The sequence below is a fragment of the Lepus europaeus genome, chromosome 2 (assembly GCF_033115175.1).
Source record: "Lepus europaeus isolate LE1 chromosome 2, mLepTim1.pri, whole genome shotgun sequence".
NCBI lineage: Eukaryota > Metazoa > Chordata > Mammalia > Lagomorpha > Leporidae > Lepus > Lepus europaeus.
In genome coordinates this window covers 60,745,230-60,761,337 of record NC_084828.1, presented here as the reverse complement: position 1 = coordinate 60,761,337, position 16,108 = coordinate 60,745,230, and the positions used below count along the sequence as shown (strand labels likewise).

General features: G+C 36.6%; 1 protein-coding gene across 4 annotated transcripts in view; it reads left to right on the top strand.

The window, feature by feature from the left end:
- Positions 1–16,108, top strand: part of CBLB (Cbl proto-oncogene B) — a 238,091-nt gene that overhangs the window by 171,228 nt on the left and 50,755 nt on the right. For all 4 annotated transcript variants that reach the window (XM_062207509.1, XM_062207500.1, XM_062207492.1 and 1 more), the window contains exons 11-12: positions 10,221–10,406; positions 11,940–12,305. In XM_062207509.1, the coding sequence (XP_062063493.1) occupies positions 10,221–10,406; positions 11,940–12,305 (552 nt within the window). The remainder of the gene's footprint in view (positions 1–10,220; positions 10,407–11,939; positions 12,306–16,108) is intronic.

Genomic DNA, 16,108 nt, shown 5'->3' with positions numbered 1-16,108 from the left:
ATTTAAGGGTGGGATATGTGAAGGGAGGGGGACCATAAATTTAAATTAGAATCACACAGGTATTTGGCTCAGGATGCAAAATTCATATAAATGTGTTTAAAGTGTGAAACTTCAAAGAAATTTGAAGGTTGTGGAGACTGATCACAGCCTAGAGATTATGTCCCTCCCTTAAGAGGTTACTTCAAGGAGAAGCAGTATCTTAGTTAACAGTGTTTAGTATTTTAATAGAACAGTGCCCTTGGGGTCAATTCCACATGTGAGACTGTACTACTTTAAAGCAGACCCTATTGGGAATTTTGTTGACCCACCTCTCTGTCAAACCTCAGAGAAAAATGAACTCTTATTGCAGTCAAGAATCTGTCTCTGTCTTCTTTATTGCTTCTAATTTGTAGTATTTGAAAATTTCCAGAAGTTACTGGTGGACATGGATAATAATTCAAGTATTAAATTAGTGCATTCATTTTATACACTGATGAAATACCTACATTTTTTTGTAAGATATCAGGGTGCCTACCTTTTGTTCTCACAGAAAGAAATTCAACAGGATTTTCCTCCTACTTTGAGTTTTTTTCTATTTCATTCTGCTTTTCTCCCTAAATTCTTATAGTTTGATGCTTCTTGAAATGTGACTATGAATGAACAGAAAATTTTGCATTTATGCACAACATTCCTCTTATGAACTTTTATTTACTTTCTGAAAGGGACCTGAGAGTTATTCCAAAATAAATAACATACTTCGCTTCTACTTAAACTATAATGTACATATGGATGGATATGAGTGTGTGTGCGAATGTGTACATGCACAGATGGTTTTTGTAGTATCTACCTTCTGAATAATATTCTGTATAGGCTCTTATGGTAAGTAGTTTTGATTTTATGTTCACAAATTAATATGAGCACAAAAGAATAAGAGAGTACTTAGTGGCAAGGAAACTGTACTTATAATATTGTAATATATGTGATAACAAGTTTTATTCATGTGTTTCATTAACTTTCATGCATTTAGAGAGAAACGTTTGTCAGAGTGTTTCCCATCAACCTTTTTAGAACATGTATATCTACATTGATCAGATGCGAAAATTTATTAAGTAAAAATCATGTTAGAAGTATCATCAAATTGTCTTTGATTATCTCTGGGATTGTCAGTACCCTTATTTTATTGGTAATTGAAGAGAGTTTTCTCTTTTCCTGTTTTTATTATGATTTAACTGAGCTTGAAATTTCTTACCAAGTGTGTTGCCACTTCCATTATAATGGATCTTATTAAAGCTTTTATAAAACCATTCTTGAAATGTGTGGCTGAAGCCAAAGAAGAGTGACTAAAATAGAATGATTCCGATTATTATTAGTAATTGCTCAAAGTGCTGAGATGGGCTTTTGAGTACTACTTTGGCTTTTTCTTTCAGGATTTTCTTTTAAAATTGCAAATGAGGATTTATCTAGTCTTTTTAGTAGTTTTTAGTATTACATTCTAAGTGCTAAAGAATTCTGTAAATTTTGTCAGAGAAATGAAGAATAGTGTTTCTCATTTCTTTTTTTCTTTTTTTTTTTTTTTTTTTTTTTTTTGACAGGCAGAGTGGATAGTGAGGGAGAGAGACAGAGAGAAAGGTCTTCCTTTTTGCCGTTGGTTCACCCTCCAATGGCCACTGCGGGCCGGCGTATCTCGCTGATCCAAAGCCAGGAGCCAGGTGCTTCTTCTGGTCTCCCATATGGGTGCAGGGCCCAAGGACTTGGGCCATCCTCCACTGCCTTCCCGGGCCACAGCAGAGAGCTGGCCTGGAAGAGGGGCAAGCGGGATGGAATCCGACACCCCAACCGGGACTAGAACCCAGTGTGCCGGCACCGCAAGGCGGAGGATTAGCCTGTTAAGCCATGGCGCCGGCCAGTGTTTATCGTTTCTAGAAGCAAAGGGCTGGGAAAAATTGATGAGTCTGTAGAAATGAAAGAATGCCATGTGGTCTTTAAATTTCTAGAGTCCCCGGATTCCAGACTGTAAAGATGTACTCATCAGCTGCCAGGATTAAAGCATTTGAGAGAAATGGTCAGTTAGACAAATAAGCCAGTATGATCATAATACAGGCAAGAATCAGGGTAGATCCCATTCTCTGTGTATTGAAAAGAGCCAAAATGAAATAAGATAATTCATTCTAAAGTTCTGAAAGCAGTGTAATACTAGGGAAAAAAAAGAGAATTACCTAAAAACAAGATAAAAGAATGAAATTAAACTTATCAATACCCTGTAACTGAAAGAATCATTCGATTTTTGTAGCTTCTGAATTTACCTCTAAATAAATGACTCTGGATATTGTACAACAGGTTCCATACAGTAAATTCCACATCCTATCCATTGTATCATATTAATTAATCTTTCCACAGTTTACTTATATTTGTCCTAACTTAAGCATGAACAGATAGTAAGGAAGGAGTGACAAAGGAAGTAGTTCATTTAAGCAGTGGCAAAAAAGGAAATGACCTGTCATTATTCATTAGGAGATGAAAACCAGAAGAGTTGAGATGAAATCTTTATCATGAAAGCAATAGAAAATGAAGTAAACTAGAAAAAAAAGTAGTTGCAATAATTGTAACAGATAAATAAAGGCTTACTCCCAGTATGCAAAAAAGCACATTGAAATTTATATGAGGAAATAAAGTAATATGATAGACAAGGGGACAAAGGATATAAAAACCAGCAACTCAATGAAGTATACCCATGCTCAACAAATATTATGAATTTTTTTTTAATTCTGTGTCAAGAAAGTTCAAATTTAAACATTGATGTAGGCCATTAAAAATTCCAATCAAGTGTGTAAAAATAAAAAAAAAATACACCTTTGAGTTTTGTGTAATGGTAATTATGACACACAGCTGGTGGGAGAATAAATTGGTTTTGCCATCTGGACAGGAAGAGTCTTTTAAGTATGTTCATAAACTCTGACCCAATTATGAATTTATTTTCCTGTACTCAAAAAAAGTCTATGATTCTTTCCTTTAAACTTAAAAGATGCATGATTAAAGACTTCTTTATGATACTGTTTTAGAATAGAGAAAAAATCAGAACCTAAGTGTTCATAGCAAGGGAATGCCCATGTAAATGCCTGTTACATGCATATAATTCACCTTTTTGACAACTTGTTTCAAGAATGTTTAATGGAAGCTAAAATTCTTTTGGCTTTATGTTAACCAATATAGATGAGATACAAAATCGCCTAGATGACTAGGAGCCATTAGCAATGGCTATGTGTATGTATTTTTCACAACCTCATATTTTCTATTAATTTTCACTATAGTGAGATTACATTTTATAGTGAATACAGAAAAAGTGATTTCACTTTATTTAAACAGAAAATTTGAAAGTCACAAGGTGTTGAATACCAAAAGCAGTAAAATTCATTTATTATGGCAAACACTATGACAACATCTATAACTACACTTAGAAGCCTATTTCAATTTCCAAACCACTTTTCTTTTTATTTTTCTATATTTACAGTATTTGCTAGGGTAAGAAGAAAAAGAAAAATGGTGCTAAAGTCAATTCTAAATTTGTTTTTCTGGTAACCTTTAGTAGTCTTTGTAATAACAGAAAATACTCTGAGAGTCACTTCTATTTGAATTTTGAATAAGACTTTTAACTATTTATATAGAGATTGGATTTTGTTACTGGTGGCTTTCTTTAGGCCTGTTAGTACGAAGAATTGTCAAGGCCAAAATATGAAACAACAAGGTCAGGACATTTTATTTGAAGGTATCTCTAATGTAATTATCTTTTGATGCTAAAGAAAAAGACTTTGACTAAAACTCTGGAGGTGTTTTACTAGATTGCATTTTGTCTCTTCTCCTAGTCAATGTTCCTAACTTATATCATCCAAATAAAAATAAAATGTTTTACAGAAGATTTTATTTTATAATACCTCGTGTAATTTTAGTCACCCATAATATCCCCATGAAATGGACTAAGTTTCATTTATGATCGGCAAGTAACAGTAGGTAGTGATATTTCCAATAATAAATTGCATTTTAATGTTTTAGCTGAACTTTAAGTGCTGTTCATAGGAAATCTGTGTTGAAGTCACTTTATACATTTATTATTATGGTTAATTTTTAAAAAAAGACGTTTGTTTTTTGTAATTAGCTGGCACAGAGCTTAGTTTGCTAGGTAACTACAAGTGAAACGCATGACTTCCTATCAACAAAATGCTACTGTTGTTATTTACAATTTAAATAATTTATATAACTGCTACCCTATGACTACCTGTACAGAGGAAAATTGTGTTATTCTAGAATTAAGTCATTTAAAATACCAACAGAAATGAACATATTATAAAGAATCAGTGTTATAAAAGGGTACTTCAAAAAGTTCATGGACTAATAGAATTCCATTCCTAATTTTTTCATAATACACAGTTTGCATGAACTTCCTGAAGATCCTTCATTTGCGTGGATTTCAAATTTTTTTGCACCAAGATAAATTTACGTTTTAATTCCATTTTTCCAAAGACTTTGTGAAGCTCCCTTGTAAAATAAAAGAGATGTAATTTCTATTTTGTTTCTCTTTTTATTTTTTAAAATGTATTTGTGAGCAAAGAGACAGAGAATATCCTTCTACCGGTTCACTCCTCAATGCTTACAATGGCCAGAACAGGGCTGGGACAGAAGCCAGGACATGGGAACACAAATTAGGTCTCAAAGTAGGGGTCAGGAACTCAGTTACTGGGTTAGTACTTAACAATAGCAGGAAGCTGGAGTAGCAAGCTGGAGCTTACAATGCAGCATTCTGTATTAGAGTGCTGGTCTGAGTCCTGGCTGCTTAGCTGTGGATCTAGCTCCCTGCTAATATGCCTGGGAAAGCAGCAGAGGATAGCCTGGGTGCTTGGGCCCATGCCACCCTCTTGGGAGACCTGGATGGAGCTCTGGGCTCCATAGTCAAAGTGGAAGCTCTCTCCTCCCTTCAGAGAAAGGTACCTCCTTCTTTGATGGCCCCATTCTTTCCACTGGGATCTCACTCACAGAGATCTTTCATCTAGGGGTTGTTTGGTTTTTTTTTTTTTTTTTTTTTTTTTTTTGCCAGAGTGTCTTGGCTTTCCATGCCTAAAATACTCTCATGGGCTCTTCAGCCATATTCGAATGCCTTAAGGGCTGATTCTGAGGCCAGAGTGCTGTTTAGGACATCCGCCATTCTATGAGTCTGCTGTGTATCCCGCTTCCCATGTTGGATTGTTCTCTCCCTTTTTGATTCTATCAATTAGTATTAGCAGACACTAGTCTTGTTTGTGTGATCCCTTTGACTCTTAGACCTATCAGTGTGATCAGTTGTGAACTGAAGTTGATCACTTGGACTAGTGAGATGGCATTGGTACATGCCACCTTGATGGGATTGTATTGGAATCCCCTGGCACGTTGCTAACTCTACCATTTGGGGCAAGTCTGATTGAGCATGTCCCAAATTGTACATCTCCTCCCTCTCTTTTTCCCAGTCTTATATTTAACAGGGATCACTTTTCAGTTAAAATTTAAACACCTAAGAATAATTGTGTGTTAATTACAGAGTTCAAACAATAGTACTAGAACAAAAAAAAATACTAAAATGGATAAAGTATTGCATTGTACATAAACAGTCAGGACAAGAGCTGATCAAGTCACTGTTTCTCATAGTGAAATCATGTACTCTTGCATAGGAATTTCACTGTTATTTTTTGAGAACTCAGAAAAATGATTAAATTTTGGTGGATTTCATCCACATTATCAATAAAGGTAAAATGTTTTTGTCCCATCACATAGTAATATATTATCCCTATAAAATCCTCCTAACAAAGCCACTTTATAGATATTGTAATGCTTCAAATGTGTAAGGTTTTCAAGAGAACAGTACTTAAATAACTTCAGAGCACAGTCTGATTTATGCTAAGCAAGGTCTGCTTCTGCTTACGTTCAGGAAGCTGCAGAGGGTCTGCTTGTTTGAAAGAATCTGAACACTCAAGGCTGTTACTTCACCGCACGTACTGGTTTGAATGCTGCTCTGAGGATTTTCATCATACTAAGTATCGAAGCTCTTCACATATTTCAAGTCAGATCCATTTCACTATTTAAACATGCTCATAATGTAGTAACTGCTTAAATATTAGTAATTAATTCAGTCTAAGCTGAAAGTGAAGTTCTAAACTGTGATGATAGGCTGTTGGCTCCATTACAATTCTGTGCCTTCTTTCAGGTATAAAGGGAAGTGGGAAAACACTTGTTGAAGGGAAGCTGTGGTGAGCAGGGATCCTGTCTAGCAGGCTTTGCAGTGCGTGCAGCTAGCACGGAGATATGTCTCTGCAAGCTAAATGAAGAAAGCCCTGTGCATTCTGTGTGTGTATGTGTCTCGTGTGTGTAGTGCGGCTAGAACGTGTATGAATAGTTCTGCTTCTTGATTTTTCTTTGTAAAACATAGAAGCCACATCAACGAAACATATTTGTCAGGTGTCAGTTTTGTTGCTTTGCGAAGACTGTCATTTTTGCAGCTATGAAAGGTAGAGAATCAGATGCCCCGTGACATCTGATCTGCAGTGCTACAATTCTGGGATGCAGATAGCTTTACATTAGGAATTCTTTCTGCTCTGATGATTTGGGGAACAGTTTTGCTCCACAGGTTTCCAACTGTGACCACGTGAAGCACCATGACTTTTTGGGTAGAATTGTTTTTTTTTTTGTTTTTTTTTTTTGGAATTACTGGTGTCATTAAAATCAGTTGATGACTGTAAGAATCTGCTTTTTGTCCTTCAGCAGAGTGACAATTGGAAAAATATTTGTATTTATATGAAGCTAATAAAAAATATATGTAGAAGAATCACAAAATTGCTCAAAGGAAGGTGTTCTTAGGATTGTTATATAAAAGCCTGTATGGTTTTAATGAATTATGTTAAATTATTTGGTACCAACTTTTAGTTTAGCAGTCATAAAAATATTCAGATATATCTGAAATATGGACTAGAAACTTCTGGTGAGCCACTGAAATTTATTTTTTCTTTTTAAATTTAGACTATATTTTTACACATGTAAAAGTGTGATAACATGATGTATGTGTACAAAGTATAACGGTCAAGTCAAGATGATTAGCATTCCCATCTCGAACATTTGTCATTTTATGTGTTGACTACCATGGAACACTTCTAGTTATTTTGAAAACTCCCTATATACATATTATAGACTACAGTTACCCTTCTGTGCTGTAGACCATTTAGATTCCTCCTAGCTAAGGTAATTCCCTCTAACCTACCTCCCTCCTCCCCTTCCTGTTCTCTGATAACCACCATTCTACTCGCTACTTCTATGAGATTACTTTTTCAGGTTCCACACATGACTGAGAATGTACAGGATTTGTTTATTTGTGACTTGCTTATTTCATTTAACTTAAGTGTCCTCCAGTTCTTTCCGTGTGCTGAACATTACAGGATTTCATTATTATGTTGAATATAATTTTATTTTGAGAGCCAGCACTGTAGTGTGCCAGCATCCCATATTGGGAGTGCTGGTCCAATTTCCAGCTGCTGTGCTTTTGATTCAGCTTCCTGCTAATGCCCCTGGGGTGGCAGCAGTGCTTGGGCCCCTGTCTCCCATGTGGGGACACAGATGGAGTTCCTGACTTCTGGCTTTAGCCTGGACCAGAGTTGGCTGTTACAGCATTTTGAGAGTTAACCAGTATATGAAAGATCTCTCTTTCTCCTTCTCTTCCTTTACATTGGATGCTCAATAAATGAACAAATAAATTTTTAATAAGGGAAAGTATTGTACAGCATGTTAAGATACTGATTGCAATGTCAGTATCCCTTATCAGAGTGCCAGTTCAGGTCCCAGATGCTCAGTTTCTGATCCAGCTTCCTGCTAATGCACCTGGAAAGGCAGTGGATGATGGCAGCATTGACTGAGTCTCTGCCACCCATGTGAGAGACCCAAATGGGGTTCCTGTCTCCTGGCTTCGGCCTATCCCTGACTTGGCTATCGTGGCTATTTGTGGAGTGAGCCAGCAAATGGAAGATCTCTCTCTCTCTTGCTCTCTCTGCTGCTGCTGCTGCTGCTACTGCTGCTGTTCTTTCAAATAAGTAATTTTTTTTTTTTTGACAGGCAGAGTGGATAGTGAGAGAGAGACAGAGAGAAAGGTCTTCCTTTTTGCCGTTGGTTCACCCTCCAATGGCTGCTGCGGCCGGCGCATCTCGCTGATCCGAAGCCAGGAGCCAGGCGCTTCTCCCGGTCTCCCATGCGGGTGCAGGGCCCAAGCACTTGGGCCATCCTCCACTGCCTTCCCGGGCCATAGCAGAGAGCTGACCTGGAAGAGGAGCAACCAGGATAGAATCCGGCGCCCCAACCGGGACTAGAACCCAGTGTGCCGGCGCCGCTAGGCGGAGGCTTAGCCTGTTAAGCCATCAAATAAGTAATTAAAAAAAAAAAAAAAAAAGAATTGTGAACATATACCACATTTTCCTTATCCATTCATCTGCTGTTTGACATGTTGGTTGATTCCATATCATTGCTATTGTAAGTACCACTGCAGTAAACCTTGGGCTATAGGTATCTCTGTGATGTGATTATTTTACTCACTTTCTATAAATACCCAGTAGCCATTCAAATTTATTTTTCAAAGGCCTTTACAAAGTAAGCATAACTGCATATTCCTTATGTGTGGGCTGTGCAATGACTTCCTTGCAAAGAGTACAGTATGGGAAGGAAGAGAAAAACGTAAGAAACTTCACAGTGAATTAACCTGATAAACAGTACCTCTGGCGAGTAAGCAAGGTCAACATCGACTACAATCAGTTCTGTTGATTGTATGGGTCCTTGGCATGGTGTGGTCAGAATGGTACTTTGGTGGTCTTCCTTCCAAAAACTTAAAAGCCAACCATCAGACAAACCGCAATAAAAGGACATTCAATAAAATACCTAACCAATACTATTAAGGTGCCCCCCAATCCAAGAAAAAGAATGTCTAAGGAATTCTTAAGGAGAGTTGATGACTAAAACTAATGTAGTGCCCTAGATGAAATCTGTAGCATATGATCCTATAGCATAGGACATGAGCTAAAAACTGAAAAAGATGAATGAAGTATGATTTTTAGCTAATTAAGATAAAAGACACATTGTAACTAAGTGTGGATGTGAATACACATCTATTAGCCAGAACGATTAAATATTCCTTGATATTATTGAAATTCAAATTAAATAATCAGGTACAGACATCAACTGTTTTATAAAGGTGGGTGATGTTAAGAGGAAAGTTACTTAGGGGCAAGCCTAAATTCTTTATAAATATGACTACTAAAAAGGATTCCCAAACAGATGAATATCAAAGCATGGTAGGTTATTTACAGGAAAATAAACTATGCACTTGAAACAAACAAAAAAATGAATGGAAGCAAAAAACCTAGATCTTCAAAGAACTGGCAATGTAGCTACAAACTGCCTGGTAGTTCAGAACAGTATATTTATTATCATATTAAGGCTATTTGATTAGCTGGGATAATTTTTATACCAAATAGGAATCAGGTTATGCCACCTTAAGACACACACATGTGCACATGTGCCTGCATACACACACACAAATAAACCAAATCTCCCCAAAATAGAAAGTGTTACATGAGCATATATACAAATTAAAGTATTTGTTACTGGATTTTGGTGCTGGTTTAAATACCTGACCAAGATAGGAAACATCTGGTAACATAGTAATTTACCAGGTTTTTTTTTTTTTTTTTTTTTTTTTGACAGGCAGAGTGGACAGTGAGAGAGAGAGAGAGAGAGAAAGGTCTTCCTTTTTGCCATTAGTTCACCCCACAATGGCCGCTGCGGCTGGCGCGCTGCGGCTGGTGCACTGCACTGATCTGGGGAAATTTTATATTACAGATAAATAAGAGCGGTGTGCATTGCTGCTTTGTGTTTTTCCGGTTTACTCATAAAATAAAACTCATAACAGGTTTCTTGAAAAACTTCCTGCATTTGACTGTCTTTACACTTTTGCTGTTCTTTTTTTCCTAGGCAATTCGTACAAGAAACCTATTAAATCTATTCCTTACATAATACAAACCCTAAGACACAATAAGAGGCTCTTTTCATCTGTTAATCAGAGGAAACGTTTATTTCAGCAAATATGCAATGGCAAACACTTATCCAAACCAAATGCCTTCCACAAGAACTGAAAGACACACTCTTTACATTGAATAAACAGGAGCGTGTTTCTCTCTTTGCTATTCTAGTGCACCGATAGGCAAAACTCGCCAGTCACATCACCTGGATCCTCTCCTCTTGCCCAGAGAAGAAAGCCTCAGGCAGATCCTCTCCAAATCCCGCATCTCAGCCTGCCACCAGTGCCTCCTCGCCTGGATCTAATTCAGAAAGGCATAGCCCGTTCTCCCTGTGGCAGCCCAACTGGTTCGCCAAAGGTAAATTGTTGTCCTGGAAACACAGATATTGATTTTATGTGACTATTATTGATTGACTGGGTTCTTTTACATTCTACTATTAATGTTTCTTGTATTCTTAATTGTTTATGAGTATCTTCAGTGAGTTTCTCATTTTGTTTGTATTGAGCCTACTGTCATATTCCTGGCTTTCTTACCATAAAAGTTACATAATTATTCAGAGCACATATCTGTAGCCCCTGATTTGCCAAATAAATAGCAGAATGTCGTTGTTCTGTAAAATGGATTTAAAAGGTCATTATATGCATTAAAATAATTTGCATGCTGTTATCAAATGGTATTTTACACTCATTTTCATAATGTCATGACAAGAAAAATGTGATATGGGAGTATATTTGCATAAGGGCTTAAGGTGTGATAAATTACTACCCGTGTTTCAAGGTGACTCAGAAGAGGGAATTATATGTACTTTTTATATGTGGCAGAATTAATTACTATGAATTACAGTATTTGCAAAGTAATTACATTATTGTTTAATATTAAAGATATAATTCTAACTGTAAATTAAGCCTACAGTTTATTTTAGTTCTATATGGAGTTTTTTCCCAATTTTTTTAAAGGTATATATTACTTTATTAACATTTTATAAATTAATTCCATTTTTTAGATGCTTTACAGTCTAAAATTGGTTGGAAGGATAATATTTTTAGTAATATTTATCTTACATTACAATTCACTTCATTTTAAAAGCACTTAAAAATGCTTGATTAGAGAATGTCATTCATAATTATGTAAACAAAACAAAATTTTTAATATTCTTAAATATTAAAAGCCCAAATTATTCATTAGATGAATCTTGTAATAATAATTGAAAGCTATGAGAGCCACACAGATTCAGTTTACTGGTTTATATCTTCATGTTTCTGTGTTAGTATCAGACTGATTTTTCTTTTTTCATTTCAAAAATCCAGTAAATTCAAGTAATTATATGAGATATATTGTTTTATCCTTTGTGATTTTTTGCCAGCATTCTCATAATAAATGATAAAACACCAAAACCAGAACAAATTTTTTCATATCAGGTGTTCTGTAATGTAGTAATGAAAACAAAAGTTAAAAAAATACTCCTAATTTTCCGGAAGTATTACAAAGCAAATTGGTCTTTAAAAAAGTAAAATAATGGCAGATATTTTGGTGGATTTCATTTGTAAACATGCTAGTTAATAAATTATTTCCATGAAATCGTTGTAACATTGGAGTCATGAAATAATTTTGATCTACTTTTTTCTGTGCTGTTTCTACATCATAACATTTGCATTTATGTACTCATTTGTATTTTTCAAAAAGCCCAATGAAATATATGTATGATTTGTTCATTAAAGTTTAAAAACTTCATTAACTGATGCTAAAAAGAAAGTTATTAAAAGTCTGGTGTAGGAATCTAAAGTCTCCATTATGATTTAGCAAACAAAAGCAGTAATATGCTAGTATAGAAGTTATTGCCTGCATGGTACAATTTTCAGGATGTTTTTTTTTTCTCTTGTGTCTTTTTAGTCTTCTCCTTGCATGGTGAGAAAACAAGATAAACCACTCCCAGCACCACCTCCTCCCTTAAGAGATCCTCCTCCACCTCCACCGGAAAGACCTCCCCCAATCCCCCCTGAAAACAGACTGAGCAGACACTTCCATCATGTGGAAGGTGTGCCTTGCAGAGACCAGCCAATGCCTCTTGAAGCCTGGTGCCCTCGCGATGTGTTTGGGACTAATCAGTTGGTGGGCTGTCGCATCCTGGGGGATGGCTCTCCAAAGCCTGGAATCACAGCTAGTTCAAACATAAACGGAAGGCACAGTAGAATGGGTTCTGATCCAGTGCTGATGCGGAAACATAGACGCCACGATTTGCCTTTAGAAGCAGCCAAGGTAAGAAATATACAAAGCAAAGCTGAAAGACGTGCTTCTACACTCCTCTGATGGGAGGCAGCAGGAAGGCCAGGCAGGGATTTTGTTGTTTCTTCGGTGTTTTTGCCTAGTGTGGCACTTCCCTGCAGGTTTTTAATTATCTCCAAGGTATAAATAATCAGAAACTCATTAAACCTTGAACTTAAAAGAAGTCAGGAAGAAGGTCCTAAGTAATGATTTAATTTTAATGTGAAGACAGTAGACAATTTGCCAGAGATTTATTTCACTTTCCCTGGTTTCCTCTGCCAAAAATGTCTCTCATTAATTACTTGGTAGTGGTAGAATCAGCTGTTTTTTTTTTCTTTTTTCTTTTTTTTTTTTTTTGTTAACTCTTCTAGCTATATCAAATTTTGGGGGAAAAAAGTTGTATAATTATACGTATCATAAATCAGCTGTTGGAATTAGTTGTTTTTGCCTGGGACAGTACATTTTAGACAGCCAGGTAAAATGAACTTTTCACATCATTAAAAACACCAAACCTAGTTCAGTCTTGGTAGTGCCTGTTGAAGTGAAATGGACACTGTGAGAAACAATGACCTGATCAGCCCTTGTCCTGACTGTCGAGGAATAACTTACTATTTTATTCCTTTTAGTATTTTTTTGTTCTACTTAATATCATTGGTTGAACTCTTTAATTAACACACAGTTATTCTTAGTCATTTAAATTTAACTGAAAAGTAATCCCTGTTAAATATAAGAGCGGGAGTAAGAGAGGGAGGAGATGTACAGTTTGGCACATGGTCAGTCAGACTTGCCCCTAATGGGAGAGTTAGAAACGTGCCAGGGGATTCCAATTGTATTTTTTTTTTAAAGATTTAATTTTTTATCTGAAAGGCAGACACAAAGCAAGGGAGAGACAGAGAGATCTTGCATCTGCTGGTTCACTCTCTAAATTACTAAAAAGGCCAGGGTTGGACCAGGAGTTTCATCTGGGTCTTCCACATGGGTAGTAGGGGCCCATATACTTGGACCACCTTTCTGCTTTCCCAGACACATTAGCAGGGAGCTGGATTGGAAGTGGAGCAGCCAGGATTTCATCCGACGCCCACATGGGATGCCAGTGTTGCAGGCAGCAGCTTAACCTGCTGGTCTCGGAGACTAATATTAAAATAATGCCATCACTATTGATCTTAAATTGTTTTCTTATTGGATTATTCTGTTCCTTCAAAATAATTAGTCTCTTCCTTCTTGACCTTGGTTACCTCACCTTATATTCAGGAAACAAGGAAGGAGTGGAAAGTGGGACATGTACTCAACTCCTGTATGTGTTTGTATGTGTACACATGAGCACATGTGAAGGTATGGTGATAATGAGAACCTTGTATAACGATATTTTATTTTGCTTATTTGTATGTCAAAGAGACAGAGAGTCTCTTCTGTTTCACTCCCCAAATACAGTTACCAGGAATGGTCAGGCCAAAGCCATGTGGTAGGAACTCAGTCTGGGTTTTCTATGCGGGTATCAGGAACCCAACTACTTGAGCCTTACCTGCTAAGGTCTGCATTAGTAGGAAGCTGGAGTCAGAAGCTGGAGCCAGGAATTGAACAATAGGTATTCTGATGTGGGACATGGGCACCCTTACTGACATCTAAAGACGTTGGCTAAAATGCCTGTTCCCTTTATAACAGTTTTGATCCACAGTGGCATTGTAAGGTAAGAAACTTTCTAGGACAGTATTTGAAAGGAAGGAGATGACTGGTTGGTGGTGCTTTGCTATGATTCTTCACCAGTGACTCACCTTGGCATCTTCATTATCATCTATTATAACTGAGAGTCTCCACAGGTTCCCCCAAAGTCATCTGCATATGATATAAGTGTAAGAGAAAGCACTTATGAAAACAGTTTTTAATGTTCTCTGAAAATGGGAAGCTTTTCCTGAAAAACATTTTCCACAAACTAGAATCTCAGTTGGAGGTACTTGCTAGTTTTTTTCTGTTTTCTTCCTAGTTTCAGTGATATTTCTCTTCCTTTATCCTTTTTCTGTTTATTGTAAGCAGGTCACACCTCTCTTGAGAGAAGCATTGGAACAACGTGAACTATTGGTCATGTCAGCAGCACATTAAAATTATTTTCTGAATGGAATTCACAAATACTTATAATAATCAAAGTGGTTCATTGAAGACCTCTTGTTGATTTAGCACTAATAGAATCCTAACCTTCTAAGCCTTAAGATACTGGCTAGTTTTTTAATTATTTATATATATATATATATATATATATATATATACATATACATATATACATGTATATATATGTGTGTGTATATATATATATTCATTTTATTTGAAAGGAAGAGACAGACACAGTTCTTCCCACTCTCAGTTCACTACCCAGATGCCCACAATAGTAGAATTCTCTGAGATTCATTGCTGATGCCCTCAACTGCATTCAGGTCTCCCTGATGGGTGGCAGGAACCAACTTACTTGAACTATCACCTGCTGCCTCCCAGAGTGTGCATTAATAGGACACTGGAATGTCCTATTAATTGGATTAATTGGATGAGAACTTCCAAAGTGGTGACTAACCCACTATGCCAAATGCCCACTCCTATTATTTCTTATTGGGTGTTGCTGTTTTCAAAAACTGGAGTGACCATTTTTAGGTGATATTTCATTTTTTAATATGTTAAATAGGTATGAAATAGTAGTATTGAGTTCAGTTATGAAGATTCTTGTAAATGTTTCTGTGTGAATTTACATGTTCTAATCATTGGTATGGATTACTACATCCGACATAGAGAATGTTGAGTGGCAAATATGTCTCTAAAACCTAGATGTGGTTCTTGTTTTATTCTATCTAAGTAATCCTCATTAAGTTTCTTTAAGGTCTAATCTCATATATTGTAGGTGTTAATTCTAAGTTAATTTCATGTTACAACTTGAATTGTTTTCAGCAGAAATTAAACCAAGATTTCTAATTTCAAGTGAATGTTTGACTTCTAGTAATTTCTAAAGTAGATTATTAAGAAGGATTTATAGTTAACATATTAAATGTTATAAAACTATAAAACAGATTCTATTACCTTATATATTGTCTTTATGAGGAAAAAGTGTATTCACTTCAGTGGACCACATTATATAGCACCCACTTAGATAAGGTAGAAAAGGCAGAATTCCTCATCATGTCACCATCGGTAAGACGTAAGAAACTGGCTTCAGCTAACCTCTGACATAAGACTGAGTCCATCCAGGATCCTTGCTCTGGAATTTCTTTGCTTTGTGGATGTGTGCAGCTTATTTCATCTTTCCCCCCACTCCACTTATCTTTCTGATTTTTACAAAGTAGAATTGTAGTACATGGTACCTAGAATAGCAAACCTCCAGCTGCCTCAATGAGCCTGCGCAAAAGCTCAGGAATAAAACCACAAGTAGGGGCTGGCATTGTGGCTTATCAGGTTAAGCTGCGGCCTACAGTGCCAGCATCCCATGTGGGCATCAGTTTTAGTCCAGACTGCTCCAGTTCTGATCCAGCTCTCTGCTAATGTGCCTGCGAAGGAAGCAGAAAATGCACTAAGTGCTTCGGCCCCTGCACCCAGGTGGGAGACCAGATGAAGCTCCTGGCTCCTGGCTTCTGCCTGGCTCAGCTCCATTTTGGCCATTTGGGAAGTGAACCAGCATATGGAAGATCTCTTGCTCTGTCTTACCTTCTTTCTCTCTCTGGCTCTACATTTGAAATAAATAAATAAATCTTAAAAAAAAAAAAAAAACCATACAAGTAACCGCTAGACATAAAGTGTCAGAGTAAGTTCTGGCAGTTGACATT